General features: G+C 45.1%; 1 protein-coding gene across 1 annotated transcript; it reads right to left on the bottom strand.

The window, feature by feature from the left end:
• Nucleotides 1–5,529: 5,529 nt before the first annotated feature.
• Nucleotides 5,530–13,461, bottom strand: LOC140847888 (uncharacterized). The gene is made up of 2 exons (XM_073229493.1): nt 13,027–13,461; nt 5,530–7,953 (listed from the first exon to the last, which is right to left on the bottom strand). Exon 2 carries the CDS (start codon nt 7,890–7,892, stop codon nt 6,117–6,119), a length of 1,776 nt encoding a protein of 591 aa, XP_073085594.1. The 5' UTR covers nt 7,893–7,953; nt 13,027–13,461; the 3' UTR covers nt 5,530–6,116.
• Between the last annotated feature and the right edge of the window lie 11,281 nt (nt 13,462–24,742).

Genomic DNA, 24,742 nt, shown 5'->3' with positions numbered 1-24,742 from the left:
CAATTCTGCTTTACTTTCTGTCTTCTGTGTGATAGGTAAGATGTTCTACTTCTTTGTTGAGAATATTTTTGCTGTTGTTGCAGCATGTTTACTTACTGAAGAATTTTTATGGTGTCTGTTCCTAAAATCCTTGTTAGATATTTCTAACATTTTTGTCATATTGGTGTTGGCATCTATCACATTTTTTATTCAATCTTTTTGAGAGTTTCCTAGTTCTTAGTATGAAGATAATTTTCTATTAAAATATAGATATTATTATTATTATTATTATTTTGTGAGTCTTTGGTGTTACTTGAAATCTGTGTTTTAGCAGTCCTTCTGATACCACTGCAGAGAAGGGCAGCAGGGTGGGAGAGTGCCACCTCATCACTACGAGGTTGTGTGTGGAAGTCCAGGTTTTCATGTGGCCTCTGTTGACCCCTGGGATAAAAAGGTAGAGGACGCTTCCTTTGCTGGGTGAACTGTGGGGTACAAGAGAACTTCTGAGACTACTCCAGCAAGAGGAGGGAGAAGAGCCTCTTTACCACGGGGCTGGGCAGAAGTCCAAACTCCCGTGGTGTCTACCCCAAGGGAAGGAGATCTGTTACCATGCCCACACACCAGCTATGAAACTCCTTGCCTCTCACTCACCTGTCTCTCAAACCACCACAGAAGAAACATTGCTGCTATGAGTGGAGGGGGCTGCAGTTTTCCTGTGGTATATATCTGGAGAGAAGTGGTTATTGTCTAAAACTTGTCTACCTTTCTAGGCTGCCACTTTCCTGTCCTTTGGCTAGACCGAGTAAGCTTCCCTGGGTCTTTTTTGTTATTTTCACATTGCTGGCTTCTCTGAACTCAGTCTGAGAAAAATGAAGAACAGAAAATCCAGGGAACTGTCTGCCATGTCATTCTCCAAGTCCTTATTTTCTTTACTGCTCAGAGTATTTTGTTTGTTTTATGTGGAATGTCCAGGGCTTTAGCTGTATTTAGCAGGAGGAATAGGGAAAGAATTTCTATATTTCTACTCCATCTTTTCAAAAGTTTACTTTTTGGAATAATTTTGAAAAGTAAGATATTACATTAATTGTTAATTTGAATGATTTTATTGCTACTGTTATTTCAGAACTGCTTTATTTTTTAACATATATTACTAACTTTAAATTTTATTTATGACTGACCATGGAGCTTTCAAATTTTGGTTATAAAATTCCTTTCATAAATATGATTCTCAAAGCCATTGTTTATTCTATTAAAAGTTTCTTAGGCCTCAACCAAGATTTTATAGACAGGCCAATAATAGGCTTACTTTTATAGAATTATTTTGTGTGCAGAATTATTGGTTTATACACCAACATTTTATTCCAGGCCTTGACATTATGGTTTCCTGAGTCAGATTTTAAGATAGTGACTTCCATAGACTTGAAGAATCAGACAGGCATTTGTCATGCTGTTTCCCATTCTCCTTTTTGGGTCCAGGTAGGCCTTCCACCCAGCTTTGGGCCATCAGCAAAATTGATAAGCATGCAATTAGCTCCCTGAAATCCTCCGTAAGATTACCCGGCAAGACAGAGCTGAAAACATCCCGGCAGCTGCTTCATCTTTTATCGATTGTGTAATAGCAGTTAAAATACTCCAACTATGTAACTATGTATACAGTGTCACAAAACATTAAGCATATGAATGCTTTGAGGCTTTGAGATAACAGTGTGAGATACAATACACCATTATACACCATTAAAGGAAGAAAAAGACAAAAATACATTTTATATTAGACTATATATTAAAAAAATCACAATGCCCACACACACACAGGTATGCACATGCACTGCTGTTGAAAACAATTACAGATCCACTGTATATCATGATTCTGGAAAATTTTCTCTAATCATGTTGTCTAAGGAGCACACATTCAGGCAAACAATAGGTTACAAATAAGATAATTACCACTTAAGGATAACAGAGGTTGTGTATTAAAGAAAAGACAAAGCTCAGTGCCATTGGCATAGTTACTAGTACTACTAGTTAGTGATAAAATCTACAACAATCAACGTTTTGCCAGCTGGCCTCCCTCAGCTACATCCATGGCAAGTACATGCTGAGGCAAGCTGAATCTCTCACCACTACTTTCTAGTTCTGTTGGAAAACTACATTTTGGAGTATTCAAGGAAAGATGAGCACAGTCAGGGGCTGAAGAGTGGCAGATGCAGAGGCACTGGGGAGCAGCACCATAATTTGGGGAAGGCATGACAGGGACAAGCTGCCTGGGTTTCCCAGGACAGATATCATTTCCCTTATATCACAGAACCTGGCAGTGAGGGCAGCAACTCCATCTTCAGTCCATCACTGTGCTGTGTATGAAGGCCTTTGGTGCACCCCTGGGCAGCCGATGTCCACCAGGGGACCATTCTTGGAGGAGAAGCTACCTAGGCCAGCAGTGAACTTGGAGGCTTACTCAGTTCTGCATTTATTTTTCTTTTGGAATGTGTTTCTTGCTTGCTTATTTGCTCCTTTGATAACAGGTGACTCAATTACAGAAGTGAAAAAATCACCAGGCAATGAGAATCTGAAAACTGAAGGGGGTTAATCGACCATCTAAGTGGTCTGACAATTACTTTAAACTAAAAATATCTGAAGATTCAGGAGCCACAGAAAGAAACATTCTCTAAACGTGAGCACAGCCTCCTGAAAATACAACTGCCACTAACCCCCCAACCCCCGCACCATGCCACCCCTCCTGGAGTTTCCTTATTAGGAAAAGACTGAAGCTTAGAATCGGGAAGTATGAAGCCAGCTTGTCCATTAGCACCAAAGAGCCCACTAGTTGCTTCCAAACTATCCCAGTGAAGTCCTACCACTACCCCACCCCCACAACACCCTGCTCTTTGTTAAATCGATACATAAATTTTAACTCTGCCTATTCAACATGTGAGTTATTTATTACTGAGAACTCCCACAAGCATATGTAAATAAACTTTGTCTTTTCTCCTGATGACTAGCTATTGTCAGTTAACTCGCTGCCCATGATCAGTAGACCTAAATTGAAAGAGGAAACAGTATTTTCTCCCAACAAACCTATGACACAAGAATATAGGATTTTAGTGCCAGATGGTTGTATGGTAAGTTACAGTTACAGAAAGGAATTCTCATAGATGCAATCTTACAGAAAATAATTTTCAAATAAAATAAAAATAAAACTTTTGAAATGATTAAGACAATTACAATTAAAAGCCAATAAAAGTGAAGATTTCAATAATGTGAATTCTGTTAAAAAACTGATAGTAACAAAAATAGCTAAATGACATCAAATATTTCTGTTTTAATTATTTTTAATTGGATTCCACAGAATATTTTTCCTTAGAGATGTTCTGTTGAAAAAAAAAAAGCAATACCTAAGTAGATTTGGGAAACACTATAGATATGCTTTTCCTCTTGATTTATAAAGGGTTTAAGAAATTCTGGGATAAAGAATCTTACTTACTTTTGTTTCATTCAGTGTTTTCCAAAACACTTGACAAAGGAACCCCTTTTTGGTTTTCACATAATACTTCCTGTTATATTTGTCAGCTTATAAATTTCATTTTTAACTCAATTGTACAAAAATGCTACCCCCTTGTGGTAAACCAAGCAACACAAAATACCATATTAATGATGAACATAATTTATTATGTAAGTAGTTTTATAAATTAGGATATCAGACATTTATCTTGTATTTTATATTCTGACAATTGAAATTGTTATAGTAGGTAGATGAGCAGGGAGAGGAAAGGGGGGATTCAGTCAGATGCTTGCTTATATTCTACACATTCCGTGCAATCTGTTCCCATCCAATGGGGAGTGAGACTATAGATAACAGACTGGCCCAAACTGGCTAGTTCCAACATGGACGAGAAATTGACCCAAACCTCACCCCAAAATCCATTAACATAGTGAAATCATACATCTTTGTTATTAGCGTGATAAAAATCACACCTCTCCATGCCAAGACAGTTCCACGGGGACCAAATATAGTAAAAGGGCCTCTCATCTGCCCCCCCATGTAAGGGTGGAACAAGCTAGAATTCCAAATTCCACCTGTTCCCTTTGAAACTTAACCCCACTTGATGAATATTTATTTCCCTTTACATAAAAAGGGCTCCCTTTTGTTCCCTCAGGGCCACCCCCTCTGGTCTGTTTGTATCCCAACTCTTGGGTGCATAATCTCTCCTTTCTTTAAACTCTTAATCTCCAAATAAACTTTTAATGTTCAAAGGCTTATCTGCATCAGTTCTTGAATTCTTTCTTGCAACAATAATATACTGGCAAAAACTGCTTCTGTAAATACACTTGAAGGACACTGAGTACGAAATTTCAGCCATTAAGTAAATCTTGTGTATGAAATTCAAGGTTAAACCTGAAAAGTGCATCTTTAGAATAAGGGGGCCTGTAGGGAGAGAAAGATCTAAATAAAGAGTTATATGAGAGTTAATAAAGAGTAAATTATAGGGAATTTGTTAATAAAAAGTAAAATTTGAGGTATTGAGAGGAGTCAAGAATCATTTGTAGTATCTCAAAGGGGAAGATATATTTAGGTCATATTTGACTAATTCCAACAAATTATATACATATTTATATATGTGTGCATGTGTCTCTGTGGGTAATAAATATTTAAGTAATACAAGAATTTAGAATCAAAGTATTTGACACATATATAAGCCTTCAGAGATGAGGTGAAAGCCATAAAATCTAGTCTATATTATCAATGACAGTTATAAATGGTGAAAAATAATCAAGAAAACAGATTTAGATAACATAAATCTTGTATGTCTTCTAATTTAAAAATATTGATAGTCTAAATTTCCCACTAGTAAACTAGATTGAAAAAATAATTTTCAAGTATTCCTATACCAAGCAACATTGTTGTCATGTTGAAAATGAATAGGAAGGAAATGTGATGTAACATCAATAAATCAAAGGATTAAAAACCTATGGATATCTCAAAAGCTTCTGAAAGAATTTGAGTATTTTTTCTCTTGTCAATAAAAAAAACTATTACTACTAAGGATAGAATGATACTTCCTCAACTTGATACTTACAAGTTAACTGAAATGGAGGCATTCTAATAATTTTCAGTAATAAGTATACATATTCTCTCAAAATAATCATTTACTGCTAGCCTAGAATTTCAGGCAATACAATAGAATATGGCATAAAAATAAAAGATATATCCATAGAAAGGATGCACAATTACAATTTTCAGATGATCACTTTTTCCCCACATAGCTTAAAATAATTGTTTAAAAATATTATAATTAATGTAATTTGATTTGATATATGCATGCAAAATGAACAGTTTTCTGATATACCAAAATTGTCAGGAAGAAAATGTAATGATAAAATCATCTTTTTGACAATAGAAAAAAAACTGATAAACATATTTGCAATAAATTTGAACATCACAGAAACAAATATGAAGAAAATTGTCGCGTGCCCTGTCCTCGCCGGCAAGAACAGCATGCAACAACAGCAGGATTCTTCTGTAGAAAGCTTTATTCTTCAGCTCTTTGTGAAACAAATGAGTTGGGCAGGACTCAGAGGGGAAGGAGAGGCTTGCTTATATAGTTCTCATGCTCTGACCTGGTTGGTGCGGCTCCATATGCCTTATTAGCATAACCATTTGGTGGGTCTCATTGGTCCTTATGCCAAGGCGCAACTAGCATGTAGTTTAGTGGTGTGGGATGATTTGTCATTAGGAAGTTCGGGGCCTTCCGGCTGCCCTGCATTGGGCGCTATTTTCTGAGCGCGGCTGCCAACATCTCCCCCTTTTTTGTCTAACAGAAGCTCAAGGCGGAACTTGTCAGCAGAGGCGGAGACAGAGGCCTGACCTCCATCATACTTCCTGATGCCCCCTTTTTGGAGAGGGGTTCTGGGCATCTACCCCTATGCAGTCAGGCATGCCTCTCAGAGGGGTCCAAGACCTCTTGCAGTGCTTTGCCTCGCATCCTCTGGCTGGCGTTGGGACCGCTTGGTACAAAGGGTTTGGACCCTTTTTCTCAACCCTCTTGCACCATGAGCTTCTTAAAGAAAGCTGTGATTAAGCATTGAGGTACTCGGGCCTGGTGCAGTACCACATGGGCTCAGGGTGCAAGAGCTACCTCAAGCTAAAGCCGAGCTTCCTTCTTAAGCATGTTGAGCCACACTTGGGGAGAGGCGCCAACGTCTATCGCCATTAGGGCTTGAGCAAGGATCACCTTGTCCTGCTTATGTTGGTTGCGGAGTCTGCATAACAACCAGAGTAAGAGCATGAGACCTCCAAGCAGGAACACGCCCATCCCAGCCATGCCCGCCCACTCCTTGACGTGGGAGAGAGCTCTGAGGAACCAGGAAGAGAGTCCTTCCGCTACGGAGATATCTAGACGGGTGGAGTTGATGTGGATAATTTCTCGCCGCAGCTCTTCTAGTGTCCCATCGAAGTCTTGGGACCAGTTTCCTGAAAGATACTGGGACAGGTCTCGTGACAGATTAGCTGCCCGTGTAAAATTTTTATATTGAATGCTAGTGATGCAGAGGGCACGATATTTCCGCTCACATCCCAATTGGGCCATTTGCCAGAGCACCTCTATTTGTTCCTCCACGAGATCTATGCGTTGATTGAGGATCATTATTCCTCCTTTCAGTTTGCCATCAAGTGTGGACTGTTGGTCCAGGGCAGAAGCTACTGAGGCTGCAAGGTTATTGAGCTCTGTAGCCGATTTGATGGAGGTGTCTAAAGCTATACCAGTGGCGGTGGCTGCGACCGCGGTCGCGGAGATCAGGAGCACTATGGCGGCTGTAACACCGAAATCGCGCCTTTCTCGAAACAGAGTCATGGTGTTAGGGGCGTCTACGGGAACAGGGACCCAACGGGGGATGCGGACTACCAAAGCATTGGTAAAGTTACGCGCATCCCAACACTGAGACAGAAAGCAGGTTTCATTGGAGCAGGAGTCAAAGCTACTATTGGATAAGATAAACAGAAATGGGGGGTATACGCATACTGGAGAAGGTGGAAAAAGGGAATTAGGTGACTCTGGACGTGATTTTGCTGAACACGTGTAGTTCTCGTTGTTATGGGTCATGATCATGTTCCAGTGTGCGCGCATGTGGTTATTCTCGCACCAAAAGGTGATATTTTTTACACCGATTCCCCCACCCTGGAGGGCGGAAAAGGGGGAGAGGTCAGTACACGAGCCATTGACTCCACACAGCATCCATTTATGGAAGGGGTTCATGCTCAGCTGCTGACAAAACTCGCCTTCGAGCACCTTTACTGGCCACCAAGCCTCATTGGCTGGCCGTCCCTCCATATCTGGGGAGATGGTTAACTCCTGCCTCTCAGTTGCCCACGTTACTACAGTTGACTGACAGTCAGTCCAGGGCCACAGCTCTCCCTCATAGTCGCCCACACAATGGGAGGCATATTTGGGTTGACGAGGCCTGTTGGTGGAATTGTTCCTGGGAGAGTGTACAAATGTGCCATTGATCCAGAAAACCATCTGGTGGATAGTCATGTTCTTATAGGGCGGGCTCCCTTCCTTATTAGGCCCTTCAAATTTAGCTGACATAACGGGGAGGCTACTGGCCTCTAGAATTATGTCACTGAACCATCCGTATTTCCTCCGTTTCAGGGAGATACAGCCAGCTAGATTCTGAGTGGTGAAGCATAATGACCCATTAGTTACGAAGGATCGGTTTTCTCCCAACGGGGCTGTTAGGGTGTCCTTTTCTAGGTAGGGCAAGTTCATACTAGAGTTGGTGGTGAAAAAGTGGGGAAAAACGGCTGCATTGAAACGGACAGGCATAGGCTTAGGAAAGGCAGACAGGATTCCCCATCTCAATACTCCCTGAGTCGGGGTCTCCAGTGTCAGGAGCAGGGTCAGGAGGTACAGCGAAGTCATCTCCTTTGTTTAGAACTTTCCTCGTTAGGCGCTCTGGGATCCAGAAGGGATTTTCTTCACCCTGGGGGAAAACACACACAGCTCCCCTGGATCTGATTATGATTGGATCCGGGCCCTTCCATTGGTTAGATAACACGTCCTTCCATTTTACTAGTTCTTGTGGGTCTTTTGGCCACTGATTATGGCGATCCGCTGCTGTATGGCCTTGAGCATCCAGATTCAAAAAATTTATAGTGAAAAGTGCTAGGGCTATGGCAGTTTTTGGTGTGGGGGGTATATCTTCAATTCCCCCTTTTTGTTTAAGTAAATAGGATTTGAGCGTGCGGTTCACGCGTTCCACAATCCCTTGACCCTGTGGGTTGTAGGGAAGGCCAGTGATATGTTTTATCCCCATGTGATGACAAAATTGAGCAAATTTTGTAGAGGTATAGGCTGGGCCATTGTCTGTTTTCAGAATCTGTGGTAACCCCCATGCGCTCCAAGCCTCAAGGCAGTGCTGGATGACATGGGAAGCTTTCTCTCCTGACAATGGGGAGGCAAAGATGACTCCTGAACAAGTATCCACGGATACATGTACATATTTCAGTTTCCCAAAAGACGAAATATGCATCACATCCATTTGCCAAACTTGTAAAGGCCTAATACCTCTGGGGTTTATCCCAACATGAGGTGTGGGAAGGAAGCTGCAGCAATGTTGGCAGCTAAGGACAAGGATTCCTAGCTTCGGCCCTGGTTATGCTAAACCGCTTGCGCAGTGTTTCGGCAGTGACATGAAATTGTGTATGGAATTTTGAAGCTGCGGTGATAGGGTCTAGCAGGGGAAAAGCTATATTTCTGGTTGCGAGGTCTGCTAGGTGGTTGCCTTGGGTCATAGGCCCGGGAAGGCCTGAATGTGCTCTGATATGAGTTATATACAAAGGAGATTGCCTATGAAGTAGTGCTGATTGTATCTGTTTGAACAAAGTGGCTACTGGGCTGGACGCTTTGATTAGCCCGGCCACTTCTAGAGATTTGACTGCATTAACTACATAACAGGAGTCAGACACGATATTTAAAGGTTCAGGAAAGATTTGTAGGACCTCTAAGACTATGCGACATTCCACTATTTGTGGAGTGTCAGGCGTGTAGCCTTTTGTCACAACTTTGCCATCATGGACATAGGCACCTGTGCCTGTCTTAGACCCGTCCGTGTAAACTGTTTTTCCATGAGGCAGCGGGGTTAGGCTAGTGACCCGAGGAAATACTAGGAGATGATTTTTGGCGAAGTTGATGAGGGGATGTTTAGGGAAATGATTATCAAAGGTTCCTGAGAAACTGTAAGCAAGTATGGCCCAATCATCGTTCATAGCACATAATACTTGTATCTGTTCTATGCTGTAAGGGGTTATAATTTTAGCTGGAGCCTCTCCGAAATGTGTCATGGAGGTTTTTACTCCTCTCAAAGCAAGTTTGGCCACGGCTGCCGGAAAGTACTCTATTGTCCTAGCCTGAGAGGCTTGGGGATGGATCCAGATCAGTGGGCCGTGCTGCCATAAAACTGCTGTTGGCAGCTCCGGGGTGGGAAGCACACACAACTCAAAGGGTTCATTCGATTGCACTCTATTTAATTGTGCTGTCATCAAAGCCTGTTCTACTTTGCGAATGGCTTGTAATGCCTCAGGTGTGAGGGAGCGCGGTGACGTTAGTTGTGGGTCTCCTTCTAGGGTTTTAAATAGTGGAGTCAATTCAGTGGTGGGTATCTTTAAGTATGGGCACAACCAATTAATATCCCCTAGGAGTTTTTGGAAGTCATTCAAATTTCGCAATTGATTATGTCTTATCTCAAGCTTTTGGGGGCAAATTACATCTGTGTAAATGGTTGCTCCTAGGAATTTGCTAACACTAGATTTTTGGACCTTCTCACTTGCTATATTCAGTCTCCAATTTTCTAGGGATCTAGTGAGATCTATATATGCTTCTTCTATTTCCGCTGGTTGTGGGGAGCAAAGAAGGATGTCATCCATGTAATGGATGATCTTTAGCGTGGGATAGGTCTTACGAATTGGGTCTAGCGCTCGCTGAACGTACAGTTGACATATGGTGGGGCTATTTGCCATTCCTTGAGGGAGGACCTTCCACTGAAATCTGGCATCGGGTTGTTCATGGTTAATAGCTGGCAAAGTAAAAGCAAATCTTTCCCTGTCCTTGGAGCTTAGAGGTATAGAAAAGAAACAATCTTTAATATCTATTATGAGCACTTTCCATTCTTTGGGTAAGGCAGAGAGGAGTGGCAGTCCCCGTTGTACGGGTCCAAGCATTCTCATTTGAGCATTTACTGCTCTCAGATCATGAAGCAACCTCCATGATCCTGACTTTTTCCTGATTACAAATATGGGTGTGTTCCATGGGGACACAGAGGGTTCTAGGTGTCCCACTTGGAGCTGCTCTTGCACTAAGCAATGAGCTGCTTCTAATTTTTCAGAGGATAGGGGCCACTGAGGAACCCATACGGCCTCCTCTGTGAGCCAAGGTATGGGCATGGCATCTTCAATGGCCCCTATGAAAAACCCAGGCCGTGACGGTCATTCTTTACTTTGGGCAGGATGGGCTCTATGTGTCCCTGTTGGTGTTTCCCCAGCCCCTTGCCAGGGATGTATCCCATGTCCATCATCATGCCTTGGGCGGGGGTGGAGTATTCATTAATGAGTTTGAGGCCTAAGTCTCTCATGACATCCCTCCCCCATAAATTGACCGGTAGAGGGAGTACATAAGGGGTGACTGTACCCCCTTGTCATTCAGGGGCTCGCCATTTCAATGGTTTGGCACTAATTGAAGGGCTTGACTCATATCCTAAACCTTGTAATGAATGTGAGGATTGGGTCACAGGCCACTTGGAGGGCCACCAGGTTGCAGAGATAATACTTTTATCTGCTCCAGTGTCTAGGATTCCCTCAAAGCTCTTTCCCTCTATTTGAAGAGTTAATTTTGGTCTGTCTGCTAAATCTAATACTATGAAGGCTGAATCCCAGTCAGAGGAGCCGAAGCCCCTTTCTCCCCTCTCCGTGTTGGTAGCAGGATAATTGGCGTGGAGACTAGGTAAAACTAAGAGCTGGGCTATGCGGTCTCCCGGGGATATAGGATAGATTCCTCTGGGAGCCGAACACATGATTTTTACCTGTCCTTCATAATCTTGATCTATGACTCCGGGATGGACTGTCAGGCCTTTCAAGGCAGCAGAAGAGCACCCTAAGAGCAACCCAACGGTATTTGGTGGTAGGGGGCCTTTAAAGTCTGAAGGGATAGGCTGAACTCCCATCTGTGGAGTCAACACTATTCTGGTGGTGGCACGGATGTCCAATCCCGCGGAACCTGAAGTGGCTCTCCTTGGAGGGCCTGGTTGTTCCCGAATGACACTTGCGTGCTGGTTGCCCCATATATTTGCGGGCCCTGGTGCCGGGGGCCCCTCTGGGCGTTTTTTGGCAGTTCTAAGGGTTTCCCTTCTATATCTTTAATAGACCGGCACTCATTGGCCCAATGCCTGCCTTTCTTACACTTAGGGCACAACCCAGGGGTCTTTTGGGTTGTTTGTTCTGAAGCTGGGCTCCTACACTCTCTCTTTATATGTCCTAATTTCCCGCATTGAAAGCATTTGATACTTCTGTTAGTGATCCTGGCTTGTTTGTGGCTCTGTAATATGGCCGCGGCTAGGCCCGCATTGGTGAGTGGCCCTCCTATTTCTCTACAGGCTTTCAACCAGGCATGTATCCCTTTTTGTTTCCAGGGTGTTATCGCCTGTCTGCATTCCTTGGTACATTGTTCAAATACTAATTGCTCCACTAGGGGCATTGCTTGTTCCTGATCTCCAAATATTCTGCCTGCGGCCTCCATCATATGAGCGACAAAGTCAGAAAATGGCTCGCTCAGCCCCTGAATAATTTTTGTCAAATTGCCTGATACTTCTCCTTTGTTGGTGAGGGCTTTCCATGCCTTGGCGGAGCACGTGTTTATTTGTGCGTATACCTGTAAGGGGAAGGCGGTCTGGTTGGCTACCCACTGTCCTTGGCTCGTCAGCATATCATATGACCACGCAGGCTGTCCTTCGGCCGCGTTTGCGCGTGCCTGGGTCATACTGATATCATGCCACAATGCCTTCCATTCTATGTATTGCCCCATACTAGAAAGGCATGCCTTAGTTACATATTGCCAGTCTGCGGGTGTCATGGCTGTCTCTGTTAATCTCTCAACTTGTGCTATGGTATAGTTAGCACTGACTCCATAAGCCCGAACGGATTCTGCTAACTCCTTAACTTGTTTATGGCTCAGGGGCTGGTGAGAGCGTACGCCATTATCCTCAAATATAGGAAACATTTGTCTAATTGCCTGAAGAGTATCTGGGTGGCAAAAGGAGAGTGCGCCACTCACGTAAGGTGGCGGGGCAACGGGCGTCAGGGGACACCCTGCTTTCATTTTTTCCTTGGTCCGCTTTTCAACTTTGCTGGTTCCCTTACTTCTGCACTCTGCGGTTTTATTCTCTTCCCCTTCCTCTGCGGATGTTAATTCCTCCTCAGATTCCCTATTGGAGAGTTGGAGGTCCCTCAACTCTTTCCAGGGGTATTTACTATTTTCTCCGAGGCGATCGTCACTCGCTTCTCGGGGCTCTTTCGCTTTTGCCCTAGGCGGGCTTTCTCCCTCACTCTGAGGTTTCTTTACCTTCGTTTTTGTGGCCTTTTTTCGGCCGCGCGCGCTCTCTGTTTCCCGTTCCGTTTCTGACATGCTCTCTTGGATATCTGTCAATGCTCTCTGACCTTCTTTTATTACCTTTTCACATCTCTCATCTTGCAGACAAGCTCTAATCAGTTTCCAGAGGGGCCTGGTGCCTCCCCTCAGGCTACCCTCCTCCTCCTCTCTATCAAGATCTTTCCCCAGTTTGTCCCAGCTCGGGATTGAGAGGGACCCTGAACAAATGAACCAGGGGGCCACACGGTCTATCTCCTTCACAAAAGATCCTAAGATTTTGCTGGAGACCTTCAAGTTTCGCTCTTTGAGAGCTGTCTGCAGCGCCGTGACTAATGACGGTGCATTCCCCATGGTGCCTCCTTATTTACAGAGAACCATCAACCATCATCCTAAAAGGCAGGGGCCTCTCGGAACTTACCCCTCCGGGCTTTCTTCTGACCTGCAGTTCTGAATCCTCTCCAGATGTCTGAAGGGTCCTCCCTGTGCCGGTGATGTTCTGGTTCCCGGGTTTCGGCACCACTTGTCGCGTGCCCTGTCCTCGCCGGCAAGAACAGCATGCAACAACAGCAGGATTCTTCTGCAGAAAGCTTTATTCTTCAGCTCTTTGTGAAACAAATGAGTTGGGCAGGACTCAGAGGGGAAGGAGAGGCTTGCTTATATAGTTCTCATGCTCTGACCTGGTTGGTGCGGCTCCATATGCCTTATTAGCATAACCATTTGGTGGGTCTCATTGGTCCTTATGCCAAGGCGCAATTAGCATGTAGTTTAGTGGTGTGGGATGATTTGTCATTAGGAAGTTCGGGGCCTTCCGGCTGCCCTGCATTGGGCGCTATTTTCTGAGCGCGGCTGCCAACAGAAAATTTTGCAAGTTATTGAGAGAAACTAAACAAGTAAAGAGAGAGTGCTGTGCCTTTATAGGCAAGACTGAATATTGTAAAGACTGTTCAATATTTCATAGATCAGTTTATATGATACCATGCTTTTAAATTGCAATTCCAAATCTCCTCTTTATTTGTCCTCCACAGTCGTTTTTTCAAAATTCCATATTAATGCTCAGATTTGCCATTTATTCTAGTTTCATTCTTAAGGAACTTTTCTTATACCTTACAGAGAAATGTGACCCATAAGCAAATCTTGGCCTTGGTTTCCTGCCACCAGATCTATCCTTCCTTCCTGTTAAAGTAGACAAGGTTATTTTCACCTCAGCCTGTCCTGTGGTGTCGAATGTCATTTTAACTCTGTCCTCTTGTGTACAGTCCTCCACAGACACTGATGTCCTCATTGTCTCCAGTGATTTCTCACTTCTGTGTCACTCACTCTAAGGAACATTTTTAAGGACACATTTTACTCCATATCTGTGATAGTTGCATTTTTTGAAAAACATTTTCTCTTTCAACACCGTTCCCTTCCCAGACATTGTTCAGAATTGATTGGATATCCCCTTGTGGTTGTGCGGAGTTTTGTGACTGTGACATACGAGTTGTGTGGTGAAGAAACTTTGTGTTTCTGGGTCATACATGCATTGGCTGGTGAACAAATCTGAGTGTGGTTGTTTGTCTTTCTATGGTAGTTACTATTTAACAAGTGAGGACTCCATAGGCCAGGTTTTCCAAGCAAGTATGATGAGAGTGTGGGAAGGATAAGGTACCTGTGTTGTTTATGCTACTTGATTTGGGCGCTATTGTTACCACAGCATAACCTGGCCTATCCTCACTGATACGACTTCCCAGCAAAATTCAACATTGCAGACCATTTCTTTCTATGCAAAATTCTAATTCTTCATTGCTGCTGATTATATTTCTGTCATCCCTCATATGTTTTTATCTTCCTCTATCTTATGGAAGTTAATTCTTCTCAAGATTCTGTATGAAGAATTTCTCTATCTTTCAATGGCTTCAAGTATCATTTATAAGAAAGTAGCTCTCCAATATTTGCCTCTAGTCTTGAAAATTTTTAAGAAGTACAGAAACACTCTCTCTTTCACACAAATACACACACACAAACAAACATCATTGTCCACCAAGAAAATTCTACCATATCTCTTAGACATCTAGTGAGTACTCCCTTCTCAAAGTAAATTATTAACCTTATGTAACTCCCAAAAATGCTTTAGGCTACTCTCCCACATGATTCAAGATTTAATAAATTAGATAGTTCCACATTTATATGCCATGCATGAGGTACATGTGAAGCTCATAGTTTACTGAGAAGAAAAATCTAATTATGATAATATATAGATTTTTGTTTTCTGATAGTCACACTACTGAGACTCCAGCAGGTGAGAAGGTGGAGTCAATTGAGATTTACAGATGAAAAAAACTAAAAGTTACAGATACCAAGAAATTTATGCAAAGACATAGAGTAGCAAGTATTAGTGTCCAGAACAAAATGGAAGTCATGGCTCAGAGCTGTTGGTGGTGTTTTGTGTTGTGCAAGGGAGAAGATAGCTCCTGTACAGGTGTGCACCCCAACTCTGCAGGGTGTACAAATCCTTCCCAGCCCCTCAACATGATATTCTAGAGTAGAAGTAGGAGATCAAGTTCGTGATCCTGACATGTCTAAGGACCAAAAACAGTACATTAGAAGGTTAAGTATTGATATTCATAAAAGAGCCAGTGTTGAGACACATTTCATCAAAACTAAAAACTGTTCAAGGAAGAACAAAAATTAATTATGACTAAAACTGAGTTTCTGGATATTTCTAATAGCCAGGAGGTAAGAAGTTACACTACAGAGATTAAAATGGTAAGATAACTGAATAAAAAAAAAGAGGATGCATTTATTTACAAATCTGCTATTTAATTGTATTTTCACTGAAATAACTTTTTGTACATAAAATATTGGTGCTAGATTATTTGCTTGAAGATCAAACCCATATGAAATCATATGGAAATAACAGTATCATTATAGTGAATTAAGTATTTTAATATTTCTATCTGTTGTCTTAAAAGCATTTTAACTTCCTTGTGGTTTGATTCTCCTGTGTCTGTGTGTAAATGCTCCCAACTTAAATCTAATACTACATTCAATAGCAGTTGCATAAAACATTCTTGTCACATTAATTGGAAACATGAATTAAAATAATTTATTGCCTAATAGAATATCAAACCAAAACAAAGTTTACTGTATTTCTCATAAGTATTTCAGACAGTTGAATGTTGTTAGTTTGCCAGATTTTAATTGAATTAAGAGTACACATTTTGAAAGGAAAGGAGCGACACATAGCAGCAATTCACCGGAGAGTTCCGCTTTATTAGGGAAAGGTGCTGGGTTATATAGGAGGGGGCATGAATTGATTGAGGTGTCACTTCTACGGGGCTGATGGCTGTTGGCTAGGTGCTGGGATTGGGAGGGGGGCGAGAGGTGATTGGGCTTCAGGTGATGCCGGCGGGAACTGAGGACCCCGAAGAGAAGCCGGAAGTTTGCCATCTTACTGGTGGGGACCCTTCATTCCCCCCTTTCTCCTCTACGGGTTTGTGGACATTGCTTTCTCTCTGGCTGCTTCCTGCTGAACAGGGGCGGAGAAGGGAGTGAGGGCTTGAGGATTGGGAGGAAAGGGTTGATAGGACTCCCCGCAGTAAGGACGAGTAGATGTGGACTTCTTCAGGTTTGGAAATCAATGAAGGTTCCCTGTAACCATAGGTTGGCCAAGAGGATATGGGTGTCAGGAGCCAGGCGTCTGTGGCTATTGTTTCCAGGAACAGTTTCCAGTGGAGAGAGGGGTCCATCTCAGCATGTGGTGAGGAGGTCACGTGAGGGTGAGGGAATCTTCTGTGGCCAGAAGCTGGTAGTTCCTGAGTAAAAGCTGGTTGAAAGCTTGATTAGAGATTTTTCCGACTTGGGATTTGATGAACTTTATTATACAGGGTAAGAAGAGACAGGCGAGAAGAATGATTATTATGGGGCCTGCAATGGGCCAGAGCCAGGTGAGGAGGGGGTTTGTTAGTATTGACGAGAATGGGTTGGAATTGGAAGCAGAGTGGAGACTGGAGGCAAGGTCGGTGAGTTTGGTAATGTCAGTTTCTACAATGCCAGATTCGTTGATGTAATAGCAGCACTCTTCCCAGAGGAAGACGCAGGTGCCGCCCTTCTCGGCTGTAAGCAGATCTAGGGCCTGCCAGTTTTGAAGGGTGACTTTAGCTAGCGAAGTGACCTGTCTTTGGAGAGAGGCTAGAGAATCGGCAGTGGATGTCAGGGCTCCCTCAAGTTTGGCATTGAGATCTCTAACTGCCCATAGAGAGTGACCCAAGGCTTCTCCCAAAAACCCTGCCCCAATGGCTGAGGTGATCAAAGAGCTACTGACTATGATGGGAAGGAAAGCAGCTCTTTTTGTGCACGAGGGCAAGGGAGGTTGCAGCTCAAGGAATTCTGCCATGCTGTAAAGTGTTAACTGTGGGATTAGGGTGACGAGAATGCAGGGTGTATTGGAGTTGAGAGGCAGTGAGTTGAAAAGACTGCCATTACACTAAAAGAAGTGTCCCGGTTGCGTAAAAGTCTTAGAGCCGGAGGTAGGGGTGTAGATAGAGAGGCAGTGAAGTGCGCTGGAGGGGGGTGGAGTTGGGCTTACACAGTGGTGGATGGTGAGATTATCTGCGTATTCTGGTTCCCATAGGGGTATGTCTGCCAGGGGGCAGAGGGGTTGTCTTTCTGCATGGAAGGAGTAGTTGGAAATATTAAGGGGCACGGCGGCCAGCAGTGGGCGCTGTAGTGATGCGCACAAGAAACAATTGTCTGTGTTAAGGGTGTGGTTGAGAAAGATGGTGGTGTCCTGAATGAGCTGTAATGAAGAGTAGGAGAAATGGGAAGAGGGGTGGGGATAAGAAGATGAAGAGGCACTATCAAGAGTTTGGATAATGACTTTTTCGGAATGTCTGCTATCTGATGCAACTTGAGAGATCTAGGAATGAGAGGGAACATACTTTCGAGAGATATGAAGGGCACTGTGGAGGGTCGAGGACCCCCCGTAGTAAACTGAGGCTGTGACTCTGGCAGCCCATCGACAGTCCCAGGGATCTGTGATTGATAAGGAGAATGAGCCATTGGGATATTTCATGAAACGGTTGGAGGAGTAATACTGTGGGTACTGGAAGTTACCTATGTAGTGAATTGTGCAAGACTAGTATGGACATCTCCTGTAGGTATCTGGCCATCACCTGCAATAGGCTTGTTTTTGGTCATAGAGGAAGCAGAGGTAGGGAGAATAAGGGTAGCTGCTAGTGAACACTTCAGTGGAGGGAGGAAAGTGGAGGTATAAAGGCTCAGAGCAGCTTTTCAGAGGGAAGTCTGGTGTGGCAATGAGGGCAGTAACTTTTGTTTGATGCTGTGTGTAAGTCTGTCTGACTTTGAATCGCCACACAAAGGAGGCTGGGGTGGTGGGGAAGACAATAGGAATGAGGAAAAAAAGCGAGAGAGCAGTAAAGGAGGAAAATGTCATGATTCGGGTATGGATGGCAAAGGGGGTGAATGGGATTTTGGAGGAAAGAGGACAGTAAGGTCAGGAGTCTGGAGGGAGGGAGAGTCTGTAAACTTTTGTAGGTTAAGAGATCTTTTAGGTGATGTGGGGACAGAATGGTAAGGGGCGCTCTGAATGTCAGTTTATGAGCTTCTTTCTGCAAGAGCTGTCTAGCGGCTAATGCTTGTAGGCAGGGGGCCCATCCCTGTACTGTGGGGTCTAATTGCTTGGAGATATAAGCTACTGGGGCAAAGCATATTGGCCTAGGACTCCTAGAGCTTGACTGGACCTCTCATGAATGTATAATGAGAAGGGCTTCGACAAATCAGGAAGATGGAGAGCTGGGGCTTCTACAAGGGCTTGACGGAGCTTAATGAAGGAGTGTCAGGGTGAGGAGGATAATGGTTTTTTAGGGGGGCTCTTGCTGAGGTTGTATAGGGGTCTTGCCAACAGGGTGCAGGGAGAAGTTAGGGATCTACGTTCTAAAATATCTAGCTAGGCTTAGAAAGGGCCTAGAAAGGAAAGGATTTTTGTCATGGTTTTGGGAATGGGCAGGTCAGAGAGGAGCCATTTTCTTTCTAAGGTAATGGACTTTCTTTGTTGAGATAGAAGGAATCTGAGGTAAGTGACAGGAGGGGAAGAGATTTGAGCTTTGAGGGGGATACTTGGTAACTTCTGGAAGCTAGTAGGTTAAGTAGGGAGGCAGTGTCAAGTTGAGACTGTTCTCATGAGAGACTGCAGAGTAGAAGATTGTCTATATATTATAATAAGGTGGACTTGGAGTGATCATGATGAAACTGTTTGAGGTCCCGAGCTAGGACGTGTCTGAAAATATGGGGACTATCTCTGAAGCTTTGTGGCAAAACTGTTTAAGTGAGTTGTTCAGAATGTCTTGTGTATGGGTCCGTCCAGGTGAAGATGAAAAAATCTTGGGAGCAGGGGTCTAGAGGGATAGAAAAATGGGTCCTTGAGATCTAGGACTGAGAAGTGGGATGCTGAGGCTGTATGGATTTGGAACTAAGGGATGGATAGGGACAATGGCTATGTTGATGAGGCGAAGGTTTTGGACAAGGCAGAAAGATCCGTTGGTTTTTTTAACAGCTAATATGGGGGTATTAAATGGGGAGTGAGTGGGTCTGCTTGAATGATGGGTTGGAGGCCTATGAGGGCTGAAGTGGTTAGGGGGTATTGGGCCTGACAGATATACTGAGAGGGGTCACATAATTTGATAGAGGCAGGGGGACATAGGACCACGGAGGGGCTTGTAATGTCCCAAACTTTGGGATTTACAGGGTGTATGAGGGCAGAACCTGAGCTTTCATTGGGTAGAGGGGGGTCGTCGGCTATGAGGGCCATCAGAAAGGGAGTACTGGGGGCTGTGGGAGTGGATATAGTTATGGAAACGTGGAGGAGGGAAAGGATGTCTCGTCCTAGTAAAGGGATGGGACACTGGGGCATAACCAGGAAGGAGTGGGAGAAAGGTATGGGATTGTCTTGGATTGTGCATAAAAGGGTGGGTGGGGGGTTTAATGGGAAAATTTGTTTACCTCCTACTCTGACTATAGGAGTAATGGCTGGCGTGGTAGGGCCCCGGTATTCTCACAAGACTGAGAAGGTGGTTCCTGTATCTAGGAGGAAGGAGATGGGGTGACCGTCTACTTTTAAAGTAACCCTGGGCTCCTGTTTGGTGATGGAAATGGTCGGGTGAGAAGCCCCCGGGCCCCATCAATCTTCTTCTGCCAGCCCCACTACGGCGGGCTTAGGATGGGGGTTGTTTGTCCAGCCTCCCCTTCGGGTGATTGGGCAATCAGACCCCCAGTGGCCCTTTTTGTGGCATCTGTGGCATGGGGTGGTAGGAGATCTGGGGGAGGGGCATGCCCTTGACCAATGTCCCTCTTTTCTGCACTTGAAACAAGCTCTTGGGGGGGCTTGTTTGTAGAGGGGCGCCCAGGTTGTGGTTTTATCAGCTGGGCCAACATCTGGAAATTGGCCTGATCAGCCTTTTGTTTACGGCATTCTTTCTCCTCCTCCCGCTTATGGAAGACTTTAAAGGCCACTGTTAGGATCTCAGTCTGTGGGGTAGCGGGGCCCTGTTCTAACTTTTTGAGTTTAGCTTTAATGTCGGGGTAGCCTTGAGCTAGGAAGTATGTCATAAGGACATGTCTTCCTTCAGGTGTTTCTGGGTCCAGGCTGGTATACTGTAATAGGGCTTGAGTGAGTCTGTCTAAGAACTCGGAGGGGATTTCATCTCTCTTTTGAATTATGTCTTGGAGCTTTTGAAAATTGACTACTTTACAAGCTGCCCTTTTTCAGACCTGCTATTAAGCAGGAGGCAAAAATATCTCGAGAGCGGAGACTCATGGCGGTGTTATAATTTCAGTGTGGGTCTTGTTCGGGGACAGCAGTGGGGCCAGGGGGATAGGTGGGGTCAGTCCTGTGGGTTTCAGTAGCCTGCATTTGGGCGAAGTCCTAAACTCGTCTACGCTCTTCAGGGAGGAGAGTATTGGCCAGGAGCATGAAAATGTCATGATGTGTGAGGTTGTAAGACTGGAGGGTCTATTGAAACTCCCTGATGTATGTCATGGGATCAGTGGAAAAGGAACTTAGGCATTTCTCTAGTTAGGCTAAATCTCTTAAGGAGAAAGGGACGTGAACGTGCACGATGCCTTTGGATCCTGCTACCTCCCGGAGGAGGGCGATAATTTTGGGAGGCTCTCGGGACTGAGTCTGAGGGGGACTGAAGGGTTCTGGCTCAGTCTGTGGGGGAGTGACACGGTCTAGCCGTGCCTAGTCGAGCAGGTCCTGAAGTGCAGAAGGGGGGCAAAGAAAATAAAGAAAGATAGAATCAGACCCACATGTCGCCAGCTAGCAGCCCAGCTGCTTGCCTCTGCTGCTTTAGTTGGGCTTGAATTCATGACTCTGAGGTTAAGAGTCCCATGCTCTACTGAGCTACAGCAGGGCTCCAGTTAATTGCTTATGGAATGCGTTGTTTTCTATTCTTGCCACATCGGCAAGTGGGGGAAGGGCATAGCTAGAAGCAGGGGCGGTGTTTCTACACATCTTCAAGGTCTCCCTATTTTCAGAGTGAGGAGTCTTGGAAAGATATGTTTTTGTGGACAGATAATTTCTAAGGACTGCACCGGTTGTTCTCTAGCTTGTGCTTTCCCATGCTGCATTCAGACATGGGGGGAGGTGCTTTCCCATTCTCTCTACAAACATGTGAGAAGACAAAGGCGGCCCCTAACAGGGGAGAAACAGGTGATGAGGGCAAAGACGGAGGAGGCTCCTGGGACCTAGTTAAAGGGGGGCTGAAAGGCTCAGGCTTAATTTGCAGGGAATGAAGGTGGAGGAGGTGAGATGGGGGAGGAGATGGTTGGGGAGGAAGGGAGAAGGGCTGTTGTAGGAGAAGAAGGGGAAGGGAGTGAACAGGAGGCTTCTGCGGGGGCGGCAGCTTGCAGGCTAGGAGAACTTGGGAGGGGGCGGGGAGAGGAGGAGGCAGAAAGCTTCGATATAGGGAATCTCCTTCCATTTTTTCAGGCGCTGGCAGTAGTTAAAAAGATCGTGAGTGATGTTAGGATCAAGAGTTCCCCCTGCGGGCCATTGCTTGTTATTGTCTAGGGGGGTATGTCGACCAATCTTGGGAGCAATATTTACGGAGAAGTTTTGGTTTTATATCAGGCGTCAGGGAGAGGGTGCCAGATGCTTAAGCAGGCATTCAAGAGGTGAACTTTCGGGGAGGGATGAGGAGGCTCCCATGGCTAAAGGACAGAGAAGGAGACAAACAGGGGAAGATGAACAGAGATCCTCGGACTGGAAGCAGACCACAAGGAGACAAAGGGCGTCCCCGATGATCCTTGGTGGTCTGTGGAAACTCGTCTATGAGTCGGAATTTCTTAGGAAGTGTGGGTCGTCACCCAGACTTCCCTAAGAAGGCAGAGTGCCGGAGTCACGAGGTACCTAGCGCTAGGCGTTTTCTGCGGACGGAGCAGAAGGAGGAGGGGGGGAAAAGGGAGCGTTCTCATCCACAAAGGAGTCACCTCGTTTCTGGCTGTTGGAGGAGGGGCCTGAGGGTCTGCCGCAGCCGTGAAGGCCTGAGGCGGGGAGAGTTCCCTCCTCATCCCTGAGCATCAGGGCCTTGCTGGATGATCACGGTCAATGGCACTGCGATAGCTCGGGGAAGAGTGGCTCACCCCGGGGAAATTTTGCTTAAAAACTTTCAGCACTGATGGAAGGGACGGTGAATGCGTTTATGACTGTCGGAGGAGGGGCCTGAGCGTCCGCCGCACCCGTAAAGGCTTGAGGCAGGGATTTATGGCTTTTGGAGGAGGGGCCTGAGGGTCCGCCGCAGCCGTGAAGGCCTGAGGCGGGGAGCTTTCCCTCCTCATCCCCGAGCGTCAGGGCCTTGCCGGACGATCACGGTCAATGGCACTGCGATAGCTCAGGGAAGAGTGGCCCACTCCAGGGGGAAAACTTACCTAAAGGCCAGAGAGGAGTGGTGAGTGTGATGAGCCAGCGCCGGAAAAAGAGGACGAGGGCAAGCTGCTGCTGGTGTCGGGGGAAGATGGGGCCCAGTTGGGGTGTCCCGTCTCCCGGGTTTCGGCACCAATGAAAGGAAAGGAGCGACACATAGCAGCAATTCACCGGAGAGTTCCGCTTTATTAGGGAAAGGTGCTGGGTTATATAGGAGGGGGCATGAATTGATTGAGGTGTCACTTCTACGGGGCTGGTGGCTGTTGGCTAGGTGCTGGGATTGGGAGGGGGGCGAGAGGTGATTGGGCTTCAGGTGGCGCCGGCGGGAACTGAGGACCCCGAAGAGAAGCCGGAAGTTTGCCATCTTACTGGTGGGGACCCTTCACATTTTATTTCTTTTTCTTTCACACACAGACAATATACATTATGGGATGCTAATGTGTGTGCTAAAAAACCCTATGTCTTCAGTGGCTATCAGACTCTGAAAACTTAAGGGTCAGTGTATCAGCATGTGTAATTCCGTGGTGGGGGGAATATGTTCCCAGCTCAGGGCAACTACCTTTCAAGTTGAAATCAGTTAAAGGAAGAAATAAAGTGGGAGAAAGCCATTTATCATTTACAAGCAGTTGTCCACTTTTGCTCACCTGTGTTTCTTGCAACCTGGCTGCAGAAAAGGGACCCCACCCAACCTTTCTGGTCACAATATGCCCTTGCTTCCCCTTATAATCACCTATTCATATGGAGATGGACTAATTCTCTCCACCCCTTGGAAACAACTATTGATATGAAGATGTACTAAGGTCCGGCAAGAGATTCTGGAAATATTGCAATTTTACCCACAGCCATGTCAGATGAAAATATTTGTGTCTATTAACTGCTTAAAAAGAAAATTACAGCCATACTTTATATGAATAGTAAAATTCTATTCTACTTTTGAACTTGGCACATTCAAATCTTTTTTTAATTTAGCAAAAAGTGTATTACTGAGTTCAGGAGACTTTCATCAAAGAAAATAATGTGTTTTTTCCCCCCATTTAAGTAATGTATATAAATTCTCTGCAGAAAAGTAATAACTTTGCATTGCTAAACCATCACATATTTGCCTTTAACTATTTACATTGTTAAATTAGAGAAAATTAGCATTATACTCATTTATCATTACCATATGAAAGGAAAGGAGCTACACACAACAGCAATTCACCGGAGAGTTCCGCTTTATTAGGGAAAGGTGCTGGGTTATATAGGATGGGGCATAGGGTGATTGTGGTGTTACTTCTACGGGGCTGGTGGCTGTTGGCTAGGTGCTGGGATTGGGAGGGGGGCGAGAGGTGATTGGGCTTCAGGTGATGCCGGCGGGAACCGAGGACCCCGAAAAGAAGCCGGAAGTTCGCCATCTTACTGGTGGGGACCCTTCATTCCCCCCTTTCTCCTCTATGGGTTTGTGGACGTTGCTTTCTCTCTGACTGCTTCCTGCTGAACAGGGGCGGAGAAGGGATTGAGGGTTTGAGGATTGGGAGGAAAGGGTTGATAGGACTCCCCACAGTAAGGATGAGTAGATGTGGACTTCTTCAGGTTGGAAATCAATGAAGGTTCCCTGTAACCATAGGTTGAGGACCTGTTGATTCCAATGGTGCCAAGAGGATATGGGTGTCAGGAGCCAGGTGTCTGCGGCCTTTGTTTCCAGGAACAGTTTCCAGTGGAGAGAGGGGTCCATCTCAGCATGTGGTGAGGAGGTCACGTGAGGGTGAGGGGTCTTCCGTGGCCAGAAGCTGGTAGTTCCTGAGTAAAAGCTGGTTGAAAGCTTGATTAGAGATTTTTCTGACTTGGGATTTGATAAACTTTATTATACAGGGTAAGAAGAGACAGACGAGAAGAATGACTATTATGGGGCCTGCAATGGGCCAGAGCCAGGTGAGGAGGGGGTTTGTTAGTATTGAAGAGAATGGGTTGGAATTGGAAGCAGAGTGGAGGCTGGAGGCAAGGTCAGTGAGTTTGGTGATGTCAGTTTCTACAATGCCGGATTCGTTGATGTAATAGCAGCACTCTTCCCAGAGGAAGACGCAGGTGCCGCCCTCTTGGCTGTAAGCAGATCTAGGGCCCGCCGGTTTTGAAGGGTGACTTTAGCTAGCAAAGTGACCTGTCTTTTGAGAGAGGCTAGGGAATCGGCAGTGGATGTCAGGGCTCCCTCAAGTTTGGCGTCGAGATCTATAAC

This window comes from Manis javanica, chromosome 2 (assembly GCF_040802235.1).
Source record: "Manis javanica isolate MJ-LG chromosome 2, MJ_LKY, whole genome shotgun sequence".
Lineage (NCBI taxonomy): Eukaryota > Metazoa > Chordata > Mammalia > Pholidota > Manidae > Manis > Manis javanica.
Note: the sequence above shows the minus strand (reverse complement) of the source record. Positions and strands in the feature narration are given on the sequence as shown.

Excerpts from the sequence above, each read along its gene's own strand:
- LOC140847888 (XM_073229493.1), bottom strand. The coding sequence starts at position 7,892 with ATGACTTCGCTGTACCTCCTGACCCTGCTCCTGACACTGGAGACCCCG.